Source organism: Aethalodelphis obliquidens, unplaced genomic scaffold (genome assembly GCF_003676395.1).
Source record: "Aethalodelphis obliquidens isolate GAN/ISIS:26980383/991018 unplaced genomic scaffold, ASM367639v1 scaffold23, whole genome shotgun sequence".
NCBI classification, from domain to species: domain Eukaryota; kingdom Metazoa; phylum Chordata; class Mammalia; order Artiodactyla; family Delphinidae; genus Aethalodelphis; species Aethalodelphis obliquidens.
In genome coordinates this window covers 7,232,693-7,254,097 of record NW_020837967.1, presented here as the reverse complement: position 1 = coordinate 7,254,097, position 21,405 = coordinate 7,232,693, and the positions used below count along the sequence as shown (strand labels likewise).

The window sequence follows — 21,405 nt, the reverse complement described above, 5'->3', positions numbered from 1 at the left end:
TCATTTAATACCAGATTTTATTTTTCCAACACAACCAAAAGTTTTATTAAATAAAATTTTATTGTCTACTGTTTACACTCATGTTGCTGCTATAAAGTACAACAACATACACAGATTCCTAGCATGAATTACTCATTGTTCACCCCCACTGAACTACAGACATTGCTTGAGAATTAGATCTTTGCTTTAGGGATTAAAAAAAAAAACTGGGGCATAGTATCTCGAAGAGTATTCTCAAGTGACGTGTTGGAATTCCAAGGCATAGCCGATACAGTAAAACAGCACCGACTGTGCTGTCCCTGGGAAAGGGGAATGGAAAACAGGCAGAGTAATTATAAGCAGTTGTTTCTGGTGACAGATTTGACTCTGAAAGCTTGATTCTGCTCATCTGGGCTAAGTGGCTGCTTTGAGGAGGAACAAATAAAATGGGGGAGGGTGGGAATGTGGATACTATGAGTTAAAAAAGTATAAAAAGTAATTATATCTAAAATATAGATTAGATATAAATGATCCAGAACTCATTAAATAAGCTCAAAAATACTGGAAAGTGGCAATTTGAACTGCATTTATTTTTAAACAAGTGGGGGGAATACTGAGTGTCCTGAATGTTGTGTGCAAAACTGATCCACGTCACCATCTCACCGTCACAACCGAACATGGCAAGGCAGGTACATTGGTTTCCAGCATCACAGGCAACACTGCATGTAGGTTTTTTAATGAATAATGTAAACTTTAATGTTAAGGCAGCTGGTACTAATGCTGCACACAGGCTTAGCTCCGTGCCCATTTCAGGAATGAGACGGTCAACACTTGAAAACAAACTGTGAGAGAAGAAAAGGGGAGCCAGCATTATCTGACAAAAACAATGAGTCAAAATATTTTCCCTTTCACACACACAAAAATACTGGAACATTTAGAAAAACAAAGCACCCATCCCGCCAACTTCAGCCTGTTCCTTAACAAATATTTCAAAATACTGATAAATAATGGTGACTGCAAGCAGAATTCCAGTGCCCGAGCCAATGGCCCCGAGGAAGTCGGCCAACACCGACAGGGCGCCGATGCACAAGCCCCCAAACGCAGCCGCCGTGGGGATGTACCTGGAAGACAAAACCCTGAGTCAGGCAGGGGAGGCCCACAGGAAGGGGCAGCAGGAAGCAGCAGTAACAGGCGGAAGAAAATTGAACTAACGCGCCAGGAACTGTCCGCAGTACTGACGATTCGTCCAGGGCTGTACACAGTTATGTGTTGATGAAAATGATGAAAGGAATGATCTGACTCAAGAAATGATCTGATTTCAAGAAACCAGTTAATAGCCAAGAAAGGCAATACATGATTTTTACAGCAGAAGAGGAGAATCCTCAACTGTGATTTAAGTATTGGAATGTTTCATATTGTTTGTAAGTGGGTAACCTTTAGCTCCCTCTCGTAGATGAAGAGTAAATATCAAAATGCTAAGTATCAAATTTATGTGACAAGATTTGGATGACCCTATTCAATAGTAATTCAACCTTGGCCACATGTTAGTATCACCTGGAGAACTGTTAAAAATAATGGGATTGTATTTAAAATACTCCAGAGGGGGAAAAAAGATGGGGGCGAGGGACCATGGATGGGGAAGACAGTAGATGAAACAAGAATGGGAGAAGGATAACGACTAAAGCTGGATACAGTTGAATGCAGGGGTTCATTATACCACTCTGCAATCTATTCCATGTTGTAAATAAAAAGTTTAAAATACCAATGCCTTTTCAACAAATGGTTCTGGAACACTTGGCTATCCACATGGAAAAGGAATCTGGACCCCTATCTCACATGAAACAAAAATGAGCTCAGAGTTGTCACAGACCTAAACATAAGAGGATTAATCTTTGTGACCCTGGCTTCTTAGATACAAACACCAAAAATAGCACAAAGAAACCAAAGAAGAAATAGAAAAACTGAATATCAAAATTAAAAATTTGTGCATCAAAGGACACCATCAAGAAAGTGAAAAGACAACCCACAGAATGGGACAAAATATTTGCAAATCATTTACCTGATGAGATACATCCAAAATATTTTTTTTTACCCTTATAAACAGTAATAAAAAGACAACCCAATTAGAAATTTTAAATGAGCAAAAGAAGAGACATTTCTCCAAAGAACATATTTGAATGGCTAATTAACACATGAAAAGATGCTTAACATCATTACTCATCAGGGAGACGCAAATCAAAACCACAATGAAAAGGGAAAAACCACAATGAGATACCACTTCATACCTACTAGGCGGCTAAAATCAAAACAAGAATTAGTGCTGGTGAGGACGTGCAGCAGCTCCAGACACTGCAGCTGGATGCAGAATGGGGCAGCTGCTCTGGAGAAGGGTCTGGCAGTTCCTCAACACGTTCAACACAGTTACTACCCAACCCGATAGTTCCACTCTGAGAGAAATGAAAACATATGTCCACACAAAACCTGAACAAGTACGTTCACAACAGCATTATTCACGACAGCCAAAAAGTGGAAACAACCAAAATTTCCATCAACTGATGAATGGATAGACAAAACATGGTACATCCATACAAGGGAATATTATTCACGAATAATGAATGAACTCCAAAAACATTATGCTACGTGAAAAAGATAGTCACAAAGGATCACATATAACTCCATTTATATGAAATGTCCAGAACAGGCAAATCTACAGACACTAGATAAAAAGCCTGGGGCTGGGAGGTGGGAGGGTGAGTAGGAATGGAGAATAACTAATAGGTACAAGGTTTCTTTCCAGGTGATGAAAATGTTTTAAAAATTATATTGTAATGATTACACACTCAGAATATACTAAAAACAAAACCCCACTAAACTGTATATTTCAAATGAGTAAATCACATGATATGTGAATTATATCTCAATAAACTGTTATTAAAAAACAAAAAACTGGGGCTTCCCTGGTGGCGCAGTGGTTGAGAGTCCGCCTGCCGATGCAGGGGACACGGGTTCGTGCCCCGGTCTGGGAAGATCCCACATGCCGCGAAGCAGCTAGGCCCGTGAGCCATGGCCATTGAGGCTGTGCATCCGGAGCCTGTGCTCCGCAACAGGAGAGGCCACAACAGTGAGAGGGCTGCGTACAAAAAAAAAAAACACAAAAACAAAAAACTGATGCCTGGGACCCACCTCAGACCAGATAAATCACAATTCCTAGAGGCGGGATATCAGTATTTTTTAAAAGCTCCCAGGTGGTTTTAAGTGCAGCCAGACGAGGACCTCTGACCTACAGCATTTTAACACTGGGCTGAGCAGTGAAGGGAACATAATTTCAATTAAAATAATAATTTAGGTGTCAATTCTGATGTGGAGAACAATTCACTTTTGTGTTAAATTTTGGTTCTTTTGTGTTAAGTAGAAGAAAAGTGCTTCAAATATGAATTTAAATTAACATCTGAGAACAAATGATAGATTGAAAAACCAAGAACACGTGTGTGTATGTAACACATTCTCTCTCCTATCCAAGACTGAGTCTAATGGCCTTCCTTACCTATTAAGCTCATGAACCATAGAGGTATCCCTGTGGCCTCTCATTACCATTTGCTGTTCTTTAAGCTGTTTAGCTACCTGCGAAGAGAAAAACAACTTTTAAAATCAAACTCTATTTCACTGTTTACTACGAGGTTCTGTGTGAAGTGCTCTCCACAGAAAATACAGGAAGACTGAAGTAGACACTGTCATATCATAATATTCCCTGAGGCTACAATGCTGCACAACCACATTATCCATACCTTAAGCCAGGGTTTCTCAATCTTTCCTTAATTATCACCTCCCTAAAGAGAAATTAAATACTAAGGAATAAGACTTTGTCGGGTAGAGTTGAGCTTTGGATGGTCACAAACCATTGTAAAATCTAAGAATTTTTCACTTTCCAGGAACTACCTGTAGTTTTTTAACTCCCTGGGGATGACATTACCTCATTAAGAATGTATGTATTTGAGTTTAAAATTACAAAAGTAATTAAGTGTATCAATTACCATTTGACACCTAAAAATTATGAATTTTTTTTTTCATTTTCAAACAAACCAAATACTTACATCTTTGGCTGAGGAACCAGACACCTCTATCCATGTCTTAGAAAAGAATGCACATGATCCCAACATGAAGATGATATAAACAACCACATGGACAGGATCCTCAAATATGGCGCCCATGGACTCAGGAGGAGAAAGGTAGTAACAAAGGCCCCCCACTGGGTAAGAACGAGCAGGTCCTCCCCCACTGACGTCCTACAGAACAAGAATAAAAAGCACAAATGGTCACATTTCTGTGACTTTTCAAACTCCTCAAAAATTATGATGATGTTTTAAGCTCAAAGCACCTACAGCTAATGATTCTATGTAACTTAAAGGATTTACTTTTGTGTCTGATATCTTCACTCTTACAAAATTATATAGTGAGTAAAAAAAAAAATTATATAGTGTCTATTACATAAGACATTGTGAATATATTAACAGAAGAGCAATTTTTAAAAAAAATTATAATACTTCTACAAGAAGAATCTTCTCTTCCTGAAGACAGGAATAGATCACATCGATCTCTGATAACATTTAGAGTCAGAAATTTTCTGAACTATGTAAGAGTACATACATATTCTTTTACTTCAAGGTATGCTATTAAGAATGCAATCAACTGAAATATTAACAGAAGACTAACGACTCACTACCTAAACTTTATATGATTTGTATATTGTAAAGAGTAGTCTTTTAATAAGTATAAAGGTATTTTTTAATCCACACAAACATTTAAGAATTTTTATAGTAAAAGAAATGGGAATAACATGTATTTGCTCATATTAAATAGAAGTTCTGGGCATAGATGGTGGGAAAGCAATTTTTGGATGCAATGATTAAAATGTCTGGTTCCTGAATTTACAATTTCCAAATGATTCATTTACTGTGCCCCTAGAATCACTGATTCTAAATCAAAAGCCCTGACAAATTAAACTTCCCAATAGCTCTCTCACTTTAAAAAAAATCTCATTAAGATCACAACACAATCCATACAACCACTCAGTGCATTTATTACTGTGAAATTATCATAGTAACAATGACTGCCAGATTATTAGCTCATGAGGGGAGGGACAGTCCCTCCCCTCACCACAGGCAATCCAATTTCTGTTAAATGAATGGAAAAGGAGTCCAGCTGACCCTTGAACGAGGGGGTTAGGGCACCGACCCTCCATGAAGTCGAAATCCACATATAAGTTATTGTTACTCCTCCGTGTACACGGCTCCTCCGTATCCGCAGTTCTGCATTGCAGGATTCAACCTGCTGCAGACCATGCAGTACTGAAGTGTTTACTACTGAAAACAACCTGCGTCTAAATGAACCCGTACAACTCAAACCCATGTTCAAGGGTCAACTATTCTGGATAAAGGGAATCATACTTCCTTCAACTGCCTTTCAAGAATTACTGTTTCATCCTATTAAACTTTACATTTTAAAAATGGCCTTCAGTGAATGCAGAAAGATACGTCGCTACAACTTACAATACAAAAGGTAGCACGTTAAGACAAATGCATAGAATAAGCACCGTATTTCAGGAATGACTAAAAAAACAGTTCTTTGGGGGAATACAAATTCTAGAATTACATATTCTGAAAACAATAAAGGCTCTTACTCTTCTCTAATTCTGTAGTTTTAAGGGGGAAAAAACACTCCTTGGTCAGGTGAAAATTTAAACCAGTCAAAATTCAATCCTGGACTTCCCTGGTGGCCCAATGGTTAAGAATCTGCCTGCCAGTGCATGGGACATGAGTTTGATCCCTGGTCCGGGAAGATCCCACATGCCGCGGAGCAACTAAGCCCGTGTGCCACAACTACTAAGCCTGCACTCTAGAGCTTATGCGCCGCAACTACTGAAGCCCGCACGCTCTAGGGCCCACATGCCGCAACTACTGAGCCACGTGCTGCAACTACTGAAGCCGGTGCGCCTAGAGCCCGGGCTCCGCAACAAGAGAAGCCACCAAAATGAGAAGCCTGCGCGCCGCAACTAGAGAAAGCCCATCCCGTGCGCAGCAACGAAGACCCAACGCAGCCAAAAAAAAAAAAAATTCAATCCTACAATAACTCACACCTCAATCACAATGTGGCTGGATTGCTTTAGGAGCTATGATGAAAATCTAAAAGAGGAAGGCAGAATTTACTGGATTCCATTTCTAGCAACTGTTCTCTCTTCAATATAGTTATTATGTGCCTTTCTTATTTACTGCCATTTGGGCCATGAAAAACGGCGGGGGAGGCAGGAGAGGATGATTTTGGTATCCTATATAATCAGCAGATAGCTTCTTGGAAAAAAACCATTATTCTAGACAACAGAGGAATAAGACTACAAAACAGGGAATCACTTTCATAAGAGCAACTGTGATTTTAACCTAAAAGGTCACTCAAACGAGATGTGAAAATGCTTCCTAGACGTAAAATAGTACAAAGTACTCGGCCAATCTTAGTTTTAAAATGCTTACAGTTTTACAACTCTTCCAAATAAATGATAAACTGGGCTACAGGTAAATGAATCTGGAAGTGTTATATATAGCAACTGCTTCAATTATGGCTCATCTCTTTCAGTTAAAAGCATGAAATGCAAATTACAATAAATTTGAATACTTAGAATAAATAATGAAATACTCACAGCCCACTGTCCTAGTAAATTTACTAAAAAGTTGCCACTAAATCGAACTGACAGCATCTGGGAAATAACATACAGGTTGGACACCAGGGCCGACTGCAGGATGATGGGGATGTTGGAGGTGTAGAAGAGCTTGATGGGGTAGCTGCTGTACTGCCCTCGGTACCGGGCCGACTTAATGGGCAGGTCCACACGAAATCCCTGAAAAAGGAAGCTTAGGAGTAAGGCAGAGAGGCTGCACGTACCACGACTCCAGACGAGGCAAACAGTCACAGGAGGGACTATGCAAAGACAATGCTAACAAACTTTCCCTTCCACAGAGACACACAGAAATAGAAATCCTTTTCTATTTCATAATTGCTAATATTTTGCACCTCAGAGTCTAAATGATGGAATTATTTGCCTAACTAGATTTTGAAACACTGACTTAGCTGCTAACATTTCAAATGGTATTCTCCTCTTTAAGAACAAAATAAAAATCCACACTCCACTTAACTTCAGCGAAGAAAATATACTTACCTGAAAATATATAACAACAGCAAACACGAAAACTGTAGCAATGAGGTTCATGAGATTGGGTAAATTCTGACGATAGAAAGCCTCCCTTAGAGCTCGAACTTTGTCTGTCCTGGTGGCCAGTAAATGAAAGAGAGCTATGACTGCACCCTCAAACTCGGTACCTGATAAATCAAGATAGAAATCGGCTGTAGCTTCATTACCCAAAGTTGTCCCAAAAGTCAAAACAACCTTGAAGCTCCAGTACAAGGCAGAAAATATGAGTCCAGATAATTCATCTATGTTTACGATACAGCCATGTGTGGAGCTTCTAAAAAATATTTACATCATTCAGGCAAATATGTCTTTTTTTTCATAAATCTGAAGTTTTCTCAAGAGACTATTCTTGATGAAAACAAAGTAGAATAAACCAAAGCAAATATTTAGTTCATAATGATTTGCCTCACCTTTACTTTAGGGAAGGGAAAAGAACATTCAGAGGTGGGGTGGGGGGAGATGGGGAAAAGAAGCAGCAAAGCAGAATAAAGATGTCAGAGTTGAAAGACAGACATTACTCTACCAAGCTTGCCTTTAATTCATTTTACTAAGTATATTAATAAACCCATCACCGCTATTTTCTTAAGGCTGGGACCAGGTTAGATGTTAACCATTACAAATCTTGGATGGCATTTGAGAGAAGTGGAGATGGGTAAGGGGAAACACAATGAAATATTTCATAATTTAGGTGCTATTACAAAGCCAAGGAGAACAGCAGCAAAAGTACTAGTACTCCCTGATGATGCAATAAATAATGTTTTTTTAATCTGAAATCCACTACCTTTTTATCCCTCGAGGAATGCTGAAATCAGTCAAAATCAATGACTTCTGCAACAATTGGCTTAGGCAAATAAAATTTTTTAAATGTTTGCAACCACTGAAATTTTAAATGAGCAGAGGCTAAATTTTAGATACTATTCTTTCTGAAGCAACAGTTCATACTCCACCAATCTCTGCTTATCAGCTTTGGAACACCTGACATCCGCCGTCGCCTGGGACAGCAAACCAGGGCGTCTGTCGGCAGTCCCGCTCCACCACCTCATGCTCCTCTCAGCACACACCCGGCCAAACCCGTGCAGTTGCGTCCCTGTGCGTTGTACCTCTGCCAGTGTTAATGGTAGTGGGACTAAAGGCCTTCCAGACAATGGTTTCACAGATGTTGGTGGCAATAAAGAGGGAAATCCCAGACCCCAAGCCGTAACCCTTCTGTAGCAGCTCATCTAACAGCAGCACAATCAAACCAGCAACAAACAACTGTGGGGAAAGAAATGCAAGTAAGCTGAAGCAAGAATAAACTCAGAAAGGGGCAGTGAACACCATTGACTACTTTCAAAGTACAGGCATTTTCAACACTAAAACCTAGTCGATACAGTATCACTATTATGACACCCTGCATCTAACCCGATTTAGTTTCATCAGAAGCCAATTCTGAAAATGAGAGGACTGGAAATGTTGTTACATTACAAAGCAGACACTTTGACTTTTAAAGTATATTTATATTTCTCTTATAATGTTTAAATAAGACCTATTGAAAAGCACCCTAAAACAAAAATGTTCACAAAGTTGTAGCATTTATGACAGCAAGAAACTGAAAAGCATTCCAAATAGCTTCAAGTAAGTAAAAGACCAAATGAATTATGACACAGTAACAAGATGCAATTTTATAGACCATTAAAGGAAAAGCATGTGAACTATGCTGATACATTTTTAAGTATTATAGATTTTATATATGTGTATTATATATAAAATATACAATAGAATAAGTCAAAAAGTAGAGCACAAATATGTACACAGATTATAACAATGTAAAAATGCATTTAATACATACAGTGACAAAAACTGAATATAAATCTGAAAACAATTAAGGGTTCACCAGGTTCTTAAGTTCATGATTTTTCTTTTTAAAAAAAGAAAGCATACTAACTTTATGTGAAATTGAAAATTCTTAATTTTCCTCTTGGAGAAAACATCAGTAAAAGTATGTATCAATTAGAAATAATCCATAGCTTTACAAGTGACCTCTTTGGTCATGTGACTCCTTCCCCACACTTCAGTAACCTAATCAAGGGGGGAAGAAAATGTGCTTCTAGGCCCCCAATCTCACACCTGTCCCCACTTCAAAGACACCCTCCTACAGACATGAGGAGATGCTCCTTCCATTCCTCCCAGGTCTGAAGCCTCCCACCCTCGTACCTTACTCAGTTCACCCAATATCCCTGTTAAGAAGAGAAAACTACAGTACACTATTTGAAGCATGCTTACCTTACCGTGTTTTTTCTTTTCCTTAACTGTCATTTCAATGGCTGTACAGAGCCTAACTTGTCTGTTTACAATCTCTAAGTTTGAATTTCAATGGACTGTAAAAAAGGTAAAATTCTCAAAACTCCTGAGAGAGCTCACAAATTCTTTACTGTTTGAAAACCAACTTTACCAATTTGACAAGATAAAAGACAAGTTAGGACTTAACTACTGAGATTTTATTTTGACCACAGTTATGTAACAAGTACATACTCCCCATCAGAAATACAGAAGCCCACCCTCTACAGGGCATGATAGCTGTCCACAAACCATCAGCCAACCAGACAGTGTTCTCATGGACTTCTAATTAAATGACCTGTCCAAGGTCACACAGGCAGCTCTGAAACAACGATAATTCTCCAAACCCCTGTTCACACCAATGTCCATCAGACTAGAGGGTGATCCATTTATATCTGGTGAAAATCAAACTCGTGCTTCTCTAACTGGACAAAGGAATTACAGAGAAACCTAAATGAGAAATGGTTTCTATAACTAAAGGAATAAAAGATGGTAAAAAGCATGCATGCCTATGCAGGGAATGAGAAATCAGAAACTGACAGCATCTCATTGACTAGAACAGTTGATAAAAAAACTGAATACTAATTGCATGCCTTCTAGAATGTTCAATACATATGAATCTCTAAAGTATGTATAAAAATAACACTTTAACATTTCAACCTTGCTCATGCGTGCACGCACACACACACAACTCAGTTTGACAAAATAATACTTACCTCTACTATGTGTCATGCACACTGATACTCTCTACTCTTTTTTAAAATTTTAATCAAGACCCACTATTTAGATTCCAAAACTCACTAGTGGAAAAACACTGACCAGGTGAATGAAACAAGAATAATTAAGGTGAGAAATACCTTACATAACAGCATGCAAACAGTTTTCAAAATCTCTAGGTGGAAACACACTGATCTAATCACATCTCTTTAGCAAATCTACACATTTTCAATGTTAGCAAAGCCTTAAAAAGATGCAATGGGTCACTACCCACCTATGATCAAATGTGAAAAATTTCTCTATACATTAACACTAGAAGGATTAACCACAAGACAAATATTCGTGCACCAGAATTTATGTAAACAACTTAGTATATACCCACTTCACTTGTTCCGTTCCAGGAATTTAACTATTCCTTGATTTCTGGTACGGAAAAAAAATTACAATAGCTTAACTCCATTTTTTATCAATTCAAATTCATAACTGACTTCATAAGAAGTCAATACTTTCACTAACTAACCCAGAACTGATCAGCTGAGGTTCCTTAAGAATATAAATACACCCTTACTAAAATACTAGAAAAATTTTACTGAGGCATAATGTTCTTAGAGCAAGATGCCAATTTTGAGTGTCTTTTAGAAAGCAGGGTTATTCTAACTATGGGTCACAAAGCAAATGCTGTAAAGAAACAAAATAAGGCAAAAATTGGTGTATCAGTATCCTCATGTCAAAGAACTGAAAGATACTAAAACCAGTTTTCAGAGGATCTTCTTTCCCATCCATTGCAACTCTTCTTTCTCTAATTCCCCAGGGTTATAAATTTGCCAGTCAAAGTGTTTTTTATTTTTTTTTAATTTTCTTACTTTTTCTTTTTGGCCACACTATGCGGCCTGTGAAACTTCCCTGACCAGGGATCGAACCCGTGTCCCCTGCAGTGGAAGCACAGAGTCTTAACCACTGGACCACCAGGGAAGTCCCAAGGTGTTTTTTAAATGGAGAAATAATGACAAAGTTATCCTTTAAAGAAGTGTACCTTATACCAAATGGGAACTCATTGGGGCTCAGAAAACTACCTAATAGTCCATTAAAGATTCCTCCCCTGGTTAAAAGATGAAATATTTCCATTTCATTAGAAAAGCCCTGTGATATGTGATATGTGTTAATGATGCCCAATAAATACCTCAACAATCCCATTCTCCTTGTTCTGAATCATACTCACTAAACAATCTTCTTACTATGATTTGTTTCCTATATAAGATTTCCTATAAAAAAAAAAGATGGTCAAGCATGCCAATCCGAAATGGTTGTATTTCTCAATGTATATATATACTAATAAACTGGTGTTTTAGTTTTATTTTAAACTATTTTTCTGACTTTGATCCTTTTGACCATTAAAAAAATTTTTTCCTAAATTAATCCTAATTTCGTAGAGTGAACAAGAGGCATCTCCAAGATAACCAGGACTCTAGACGTTCAGTGTTTAACTTAAGCAAGCTTCTTTTCAAAATCCAGTAAATAACTATTACATAACTTAAGTACAGTCCATTCCTGGGTAACTTCTCTAAAGGATTTTTAATGACTACATTAGAGAAATATCTTCCAAACTTTACACATTTTAAGATACTTAGTAGAGGGAAAATCACGTTGGCCTTCAAAAATTCCATTCCAAAATATCCATTTAAAAAATCCATAGGATATATATATATGTGTGTTTATATGGTATTTCACTTACTGTAAGATACTATTATTTGTAACACTATTATGTGTGTCATTAAGAAAGAAAAAAATACTTCAATTAAACTATGACACAATAACCTATTACAAAGAATTTTTTATTTTCTACTTAACAAAAAGTTTAGACTTAGACATAGATGTTTATCATCTAACTTGCTCTTTCTGTGCCTCTGTTTATACACAATAACTCTTCATTTCAATAACAAATCACAGCAGACTGTTGGAAGACATTTTAAACAGCAGTTAAACTCAACAACATGTTTTATCAACAATGCATATAACCAAGTGATATAAGGACGATAAAACAGCTTTGACCAAGTTGACGTACACATGCAGGCAATGCCTACCATCACGACCGCCACCTGGCTGACCGCACGTGTGACTGCATCAACTCTAAGAAAACATCCTGATTTCAGAGACATCAAAATGTGAAAAATGTGCATCTTAGAATCAGTGAAATACAGTTGATTGATCCATAATTATTAGACATCTATGGGGCTATTACAATACATTTTAATTTTTAACATCAAAACAACTTATACATGTCACTTCAATAAAGTAAGAAAATGAGTATATCAATCACCTAAAGAATTGTTTCAAAAGAAAAGAAGGAACAAACTTTTTTGTTATCCATATGAAAAATTGTATTTCTTACCTGAATGATGATAAGGAGACAGATTCCAGCACCCATTTCAGCGGGATCCCCATACATGCCCGTCATGACATACACAATGGCTTGCCCAATGGTAATGATCATACCAAATACTGACAAAAATTGGGGGAAAAGGAGTACATGCTTATAACCAAAGACAAAAAAGACTAGAAAAACATCTTTGCCACAAAATTCTCAAATTTGGAAAAGGCTCCTTATTAATTGTACTGATGCTCACGTTTCTGGGCTCCATTGAATAGGGCTCTATCTTTGGGTGTATCTCCAACTTCAATGATTTTGGCTCCAGCTAACAACTGCATAATCAAACCAGATGTTACAATTGGGGAGATACCCAATTCCATTAACGTTCCTGTAAAGGAAGGGGAAAAAAGTAAATAATCTTTACGATATCCAATGCAGATTAATTTAGAAGAGTCCCAGTCCTTAATTATGTCTATGAAATACATGTTAAATGTTAACAAGCAAATTTTCATTTCCTAAACATTAACTGCTAAAAAAAACCCTCTCATTTATTAACACAACCTCACAACAATGCATTGAATCAAAATTACTATAAATACTACAAAAACGTAAATTTCTGTGAATTCTAAACTTAAATTGTTAAAGAAATCCTTTGAAAGAAATTGTCCAAGATTTCTGTCCAAATCACTATTTTTAAAATTTACACTAAACATTTTAACACAGGATTTTAAAAGCCCAAAAATTAAGTAACAAGTTAATAAAAAGATGATATTTAAGAATATCTGTGGGGCTTCCCTGGTGGCGCAGTGGTTGAGAGTGCGCCTGCCGATGCATGGGACACGGGTTTGTGCCCCGGTCCGGGAAGATCCCACATCAGCCGCGCTGCGGAGCGGCTGGGCCCGTGAGCCATGGCCGCTGAGCCTGCGCGTCCGGAGCCTGTGCTCCGCAATGGGGGAGGCCACAGCAGTGAGAGGCCCGCGTACCATACACACACACACACAAAAATGAATAGCTGTGACTCTCCTAATTCAAAATATAAAATTATATAGAAAGTCATCAAATTCAATGTTGTAGAATGTTGAGTGGCATGAAAAATGTTAATGACATAGTGGATAGGAAAAATATTCAAAAATAGCATGTACAGTTTGATTTCATTTAAATATTTAAGTGGAAAATCATTTCCTGTTATTTTAGTCTGGTTATCAACATGTTTCTATTGTTAATGAACTCATCTACGAAGCGGACTCACAGACATAGAGAACAGACTTGTGGTTGTCAAGGGGGAGGGGGTTGGGAGAGGGACGGATTGGGAGTTTGGGATTAGCAGATGCATACTATTATATAGAGAATGGATAAACAACAAGGTCCTACTGTATAGCACAGGGAACTATATTCAATATCCTGTGATAAACCATAATGTAAACGAATATGAAAAAGAATGTATATATGTATAACTGAATCACTTTGCTGTACAGCGGAAATTATCACAACACTGTAAATCAACTATACTTGAATAAAATAAATTTTTAAAAAATATGGCATCTTAAATGGATTCTTCATGTTTTCTCAGATACTTCCTCAATGGTAAAAGATAAAAATATGTTTTATCATTAAAGCTAGTAGGCAGGTAGGGAGATTTCTTTTTATATCAAATCACCAAAATTTAAAACTGTCAAATGGATCTAGTCCAAAAATTAATCCAGTCAAGCTTTAATGAACATTTCATTTAGGAAATATGGCACTTCCACTCAATAGGGAAAAGAAGGATAAATGGACCTTGGCAAATAACTGGCCCATATAGAAAATTAAGCCTAGATTCCTTATCTCATGACTTACATTAAAATAAAGGCCACAGATTTAGAAAATATAACCATAAAAGACAAAATACAAAAGTACCAGAAGTGAGTATGCTTATAATTTTGGAAAAGAAAAAGCCTTTCTAAGCCTTTCTATAACAAAATACATAAAGGCCACAAGCAAAAAATGGACGATATGATTAGATACAACTATGAAACCTCCATGTGGCAAAAGACAGGGTAATAGTTAAAAGAAAAATGAACACAAGTAACAAAGAGCTCGTATGTCTAAAGGGCAAAGAATTCTTACAAATGAATTTTAAAATGAACAAACAGCAGTGAAATAAGTCAGAGAAAGACAAATACTATATGATATCACTTATAAGTGCAATCTAAAAAATACAACAAACTAGTGAATGTAACGAGAAAAGAAGCGGGCCCACGGATACAGAGAACAAACTGGAGGTTACCAGTGGGGGTGGGCGGGGGCAATATAGGGTGGGGAGTGGGAGGTTAAAACTACTGGGTATAAGACAGCCTCAAGGGTGTGCTGTACAACACAGGGAATATAGGCCCCCCCCCCGCAAAAAAATAGAAAAATAAAAAAGAGATAAATGGCATGGCCACTCCCAATAATGCTCTTTTCTCAGGAAACTACCAACAACATAAGAGGAAACCCCAGCACCCAAATCTGTACTATGTAACCCTGAAACTGTAACCAAAGCTGGCTGGGTCTGGTGGAAATCCTGGTAATTTCTAATTCTGAACTGAGAACTGAAGAACCCAGGAGTTGTTGAAGCTAGATCACAAAGACAAGGTTCCCTGCCCCTGCTGCTGAGGTCTGAAAGCTGGTTCTCTCTCCACAAGGCTTAGTTGTTCTACCTCCTCTTTGGGTTCCAAAAAATGACTAGTATCCTTCCAGTAAATTCCATTTTTGTGTTTAAACCAGTCAGTAATTTCCTATGACTTATAACAAGTCCACTCATAGAAGAAATAGAAATATTCAATAAAAATATAAGATGATGTTCAAGCTCACCAACACATAAAGAAATACAAATTAAATACCAGATACCAATTTTTACCTGTCTAACACAAAGACTAAAGGACAAATATTATCCACTGTTGGAAGAGAAATGGTCATTCTCATACACCATAGCAGAGTGTATAAAATAATTCAAAGCTTTTGGAAGACAATTTAACAATATCTATCAAAAATTTAAGTGTACATTCCTTGTAAACAAGCAGTTAAACTTCTAGAAATTCATTCTATTAAAAACTTACAGAAGAGTGTGATAGTAGTCATGGTAGCATTGATTATAATGATAAAATTGGGAAAAAAACTACATGTATGACAGCAGATCCTACAGGCCTTGGGGTCATACCTAAAACACACTCCTTACTGTCTACAAGCCTCATAATCTGGCTCTTGGATTCATCTGCAGCATCATGTCCTACCACGTTTCCCCTTTCCTTTTTTCTTCCAATCACACCATCCTCCTCATTATTCTTGGAACACATTAAGCATACTCGCACCTCAGGGCCTTTGCACTTGCTATTCCCTGGGGGAAGGTTCCTCCCCCAGATCTTCACACGGCCTTCTCTCATGTCCTGCAGGTCTCTGCTCAAATGTCCCTTCCCCCTCCCAAGATACAGTTCATGTAGAGTCTACCTCCCCAAATAGAGTAACATAAACTCCACGACAACAGCATCACTGTCTTGATCACTGCTCTAATCTCAGCACCTAGCACAAAGCTCCACTCATAGGAAGAACTCAATAAATACCTGAATGAATGATTAAAGAAATCGTGGCACATCCATATAATGGAATAGTATATGGCCATTCAGTAAAATAGGTCATCCAAGATATTAAGTAAACACACCAAGTAGCAGAATAGTTATATAGTAGATCTTATTTTTCAGTTTTTAAAAGAAGTATATAAATTCATATATATGAATATATATTCAGATAAAAGGTCTAGACGGTTATTCACCAATCTGTTGTCTTCCCAGGAGTTACCCCTGAGAAGCGAGACCTTCATTTTCAGCTTTATACAAATCTGAAATGTTGGTGCATTTTTTAAATAACAAACAAATGTTACTTTTTTGATGTAGAAAAAAACCCACCCCAAAAGCCCCTCCTGATCCAGGCCCTCCCTATCTCTCAGCCTCACTGATCAGCATCCCCCACCCGAATCCCCAGCCTGCACCCCGTGTCCTCATGCATGTGTGCTGTGACTCAGGCTTCCCTCTCCCGACGGTCCACAGGCTGAATTCCAACCCAAATGCTCTCCCAGCATCATCTCCTCCCTGGCACCGCAGATCAGTCTTTCAGTCCCCTGAGAAACTCAAGAATACACTTCAGAGAGTCCAGGAAATCTCCTGAGATTTTATGAAAAATCTGCACGTGTGAATGTACATGCATTTTTCTAGGGAGAGTACAGATAAATTTAATTAGATTCTCAAAGGAAACATGATCCACAAAAGGATGGAGAACCAAAGCTCTAGTCAATGCTAATCACTCCATTCTGTCGTAACTCTATATACTCTGTACATACTTCTATTATTACAATAAATACACAGTTTTGTAATTATCTTTATGTTTGTCTCTTCTCCTAGGCAATGAGTTTCTTTTACCATATACTGCCCCTCCCCATAGACATCAAAAAGTAGTTGTTTCCACATTTTCACATCTATTTGATGTCAGTACTAGCATGGAGGCAAAAGAAAAGCAGCATATACCTCTGTTGGATGCAAGAATAACTCTCATCCAGTAGAAAGGATCTGCAGAATCTGATGACATGATTCCAAATAGTGGTATCTATAAGATTACATAAAATATTTTATAAAAATGTATTATATAAATTAAGTTTGAACTTAATTTATAATGCATTCACTTAATATTTGCAATACTTAAAAAAACCCCACTACTTCTCATGTTCAATAACAAAACAAGCATACTTTAAAAGTAAAGTTCTTTAATGAAAATAAAAACAATGGGAATCATTACTTACAACATTTCACTAGTAAATATTCCTATCAGTATGGAGATATGTTGCACAACAATGTGAATATATGTAACACTACTGAACTGCACACTTAAAAATGGTTAAGTTGGTAAATTTTATGTTTTTGCAATTAAAGAAAATGCTCCTATCAGTACAGGATATATCTACCACGTCACAGAATAATCTTGGAAAGCTATGGGTACTAGTGACAGCCACGGCCATACTCCAAATGTAAGACTGAAGACGAGATATACAGAATACTATGCAGCCATTAAAAATTATACTATGAAGCTTGTAACAGTATGAGGATGTGCTTATGTTGTAATATTAAGTATAAAACAATGGTTCTCAAGCTGGGGCAACTTTGCCCCCCCAGGGGACATCTGGCAATATAGGAAGACACTTTTGGTTGTCCCAACTTGAGGGGGGTGCTACTGGCATTAGTGGGTAGAGGTCAGAGATGCTGAACATCCTACAATTTATGGGACAGTCCCCCACCGCAAAGAATTATCCAGCCTAAACTTCAGTGCCATTGTTGAGGAAACCTAGTATAAAAAGAATGGTATGAAACTGTATAAATAAAGTAAAAGATCAACACTGTGAAAATATGCATAGAAGAAAAAACTAGGTGTAAATTTTTTTTTAATCTTGAACAGTGATTATTCACAGGCGGTGGGATTACTGTTGTTTTTTTCTTCTATATTCTTTTCAGTATTTATCATATTTTCTATAATGAACACATATTACTTTTTAATCAGAAAAAAAAAAAAAAAACCTTAACTTCAGAATGCTTCCTATTATACGACCCATGTTCAGAACACAGCACTTGGCCATACCCCCTCCCTCACCATGTAGGAGAAAAATACACTTCCAATTTCATAAACCTTCCCTATATGAAGTTGATTTAAAAAAAAAAAAAGTTCCAAAAGATGCTGCCAGCAATTTTAAACAGGTCATCTGGTCAACCTAAACCTCTCTGGACATCTGAATATATTAGCTGGGTTAGCAGAAGCAAGAAGCACAATATTTTGTGTGCACCCTATAGATGCAAACACTCTTCAGCTAATGTGAGAGATGGGGAGAAAGGAAGTTATTGAATAAAAACCAATTAACACTACAGGATAGTCCATATCACAATATTCCCTAAGTGGGGGAGAGACCAACCAATCAAATTACCTTCCTTAATTGAGTCTCGTAGAGATAGCCATTACCTCCATGATTAGATGCTTTGTGGGATAGCAAACAAGAAAGTCAGCCAACCATCCCTAAGTAATGGTATTCCCTCCGTTCCCGTAGTCAACAGGATTAAACTCAGTGTCTAACTTTACTCCTCTTAGTAAATTCCATAGTTACAGGACCACGTCCAACAAGGGCAGCAACAGGAGCTATTTTCTATGACTCTCAAAGTTGCAGACTTTCAGGCTTTGCCCTATATTACATAAAATAATGAGTTTCAACTTCACAAAATACAGTATACACTTCAGAGAAACAAGCATTTCATGCTTGAATGGAAACCCTAAACCAATCAGATGGACAAATAGAAAATTAGTAGTAGGGATCTCCAAACGCAGTGGGCACTGAAACCAAGCAAGATATTTCTGGGCTAAAATGGCAAGCCGTGAGTGATCAGGTTACAGAATTTCCCTCCCCAATACATAAGAAAACACATTTTTCAAAACATGTAAAGTAGTAAAAGAATTTAAAAATCTAAAGGAAAAATATCTATAAAGCAGCCAAACAAGAAAAAGAATCATAAACTTGATGGTCATGGGCGGGGAGAAAACAACAGACAATTGAGGAATAGGGAATCAGCATGAAACTGCTCCAACCATCACAAAGGGAAGGGCACAGTATCCCCAGAATCCCCACAACACTCCAAACCTGGAGAGCGGGCTGCACAGATATCCTCATCTCTCCTGCCTCCTTTGGCAGCTGAGAGGAAATGGATGAGAGAAGCCAGGAACGGGGCTCTCTCTGGTGCAACTGACAATTACAGGGCTACACTGAGTCAGGAACTGGGGAGCGATCTGAGGTCAGTAATGGAATAAAGCCCTCCTCAGTCAGGTGGTGAGGACCCTCACAAGACACGTAACAAAAGTCTAGCAAGAGAGCAGAGCCCAGGTGGCATTTATGGCACTTCTCTCAGTTGATCTCACCTCCCACCAGTCCCTCAAGCTAAAAAAACACTATGGAGAACACGAGACCCCAAACCCTTCAACTGTGGCTCTCTCTGAGATTCAGTGGAAAGAGAATCAAGAAATCACCAGCCCTGGGCGAAACTCCCTAAGCGTGAGAAAGACAAAAAGGTACAGCTTGGGCTTCTCTGGTGGCACAGTGGTTGAGAGTCCACCTGCCGCTGCAGGGGACACGGGTTCATGCCCTGGTCTGGGAAGATCCCACATGCCGCGGAGTGGCTGGGCCTGTGAGCCATGGCCGCTGAGCCTGCGCGGCCGGAGCCTGTGCTCCACAACGGGAGAGGCCACAACAGTGAGAGGCCCGCGTACCGCAAAAAAAAAAAAAAAAAAAAAAGGTGCAGCTTGACAACCATGTAAACACATTACAGAAAAAAAATAATGAAGTAACATAAAATGCATAAATTAATTTATGGCATGAAACAGTCATGAGAAATGTCACACTTTAAGAAATGTAACTCAAGTTATGTTTTCTTCTTCTTGGGTTTTCTTGGGTTCCAGCTGCAAAGCTGCAAATATTTACTATCTGGCCCTTTACAAAAAAAATGTTTGCAGACCCTTGGATTAGAAGATTCAATATTAAGATGGTAATGCTCTCTAAATTGACCTATATATTCAAAGCAATAAAAATCGTAATGCCAGGAGACTTTCTTAAAGAAAATGACAAGCTGATTCTAAAGTTCAGATGGAAATATGAGTGACCTAGAATAGACAAAATCATTTTGAAAAGAAAGAACAAAGTTGGATGACTTTTACAACCTAATTACAGGACTCAGTTTAAAGCTACATTAATCAAAAGAGTTATGGTTTACCATAACGATGGAATATGATCAATGGAACAGAACTGAGAGTACAAAAATAGATCCATGCTTATATGGCTAACTGATTTTCAACAAAGATGCCAAAGTAATTCAATGGAGAAAGGAGAGCCTTTTCAACAACTGGTTATGCATATAGAAAAAAATGAACCCTAACCTTACCTCACGCCATACACAAAAATTAACTTGGAATAGATCATAGACCAAAACATACAAGCTAAAACTGTAAAATATTTAGAAGAATACAGGAGAAAATCTTCACAACCTTAAAATAGGCAAACATTTCTTAGATAGGAAACAAAAACCATGAGCAATCAAAGAGAAAGATAAAATGAACTTCATCGAAATTAAAAACTTCTGCTCAAAAAGTTTTGTTAAGAAAATGAAAAGGCAAGCCATAGACTACGAGAAAATATTCACAATACATATATCTGATGAAGGACTTGTATCCAGAAAATATTTTAAAATGCATATAATTCACTAACAGACAAAAATGCAATTTTTTTTAATGGGCAAAATATCTGGGGAAAGAACACTTTACAAAAGATAAATACCCAATAAGCATATGAGAAAGCTGCTCAGTATCATTGACCAGGGAAATACAAATTAAAACCTCACCATGGAGAAAAGAGAACCTTCCTATACTTTGATGGAAATGGAAAACAGGAGGGTCCTTAAAAAATTAAAAATAGAGCTACCATAAAATCCAGCAATCTCACTCCTAGGTATATGACCAGAGAAAACTCTAATTCAAAAAGATACATGTGGGCTTCCCTGGTGGCACAGTGGCTGGGGGTCCGCCTGCCGATGCAGGGGACACGGGTTCGTGCTCCGGTCTGGGAAGATCCCACATGCCGCGGAGCGGCTGGGCCCGTGAGCCATGGCCGCTGGGCCTGCGTGTCCGGAGCCTGTGCTCCGCAACAGGAGAGGCCACAGCACTGAGAGGCCTGCGTACCGCAAAAAAAAAAAAAAAAAAA

The 21,405-nt window shown here is 37.9% G+C and overlaps 1 protein-coding gene across 9 annotated transcripts in view; it reads right to left on the bottom strand.

Moving 5' to 3' along the window:
- SEC61A2 (SEC61 translocon subunit alpha 2) overlaps nt 1-21,405 on the bottom strand; it is a 27,993-nt gene continuing 6,588 nt past the window's right edge. For 4 of the 9 annotated variants that reach the window (XM_027121622.1, XM_027121623.1, XM_027121630.1 and 1 more), the window contains 9 exons: nt 17,153-17,231; nt 12,874-13,005; nt 12,639-12,748; nt 8,317-8,470; nt 7,184-7,344; nt 6,668-6,865; nt 4,071-4,262; nt 3,524-3,600; nt 1-1,100 (listed from right to left, as the gene is read on the bottom strand). In XM_027121622.1, coding sequence (XP_026977423.1) covers nt 914-1,100; nt 3,524-3,600; nt 4,071-4,262; nt 6,668-6,865; nt 7,184-7,344; nt 8,317-8,470; nt 12,639-12,748; nt 12,874-13,005; nt 17,153-17,231 — 1,290 coding nt within the window. In that variant the 3' untranslated portion in view covers nt 1-913. The remainder of the gene's footprint in view (nt 1,101-3,523; nt 3,601-4,070; nt 4,263-6,667; nt 6,866-7,183; nt 7,345-8,316; nt 8,471-12,638; nt 12,749-12,873; nt 13,006-17,152; nt 17,232-21,405) is intronic. The other 5 variants (XM_027121627.1, XM_027121625.1, XM_027121628.1 and 2 more) reach the window with 2 other exon arrangements.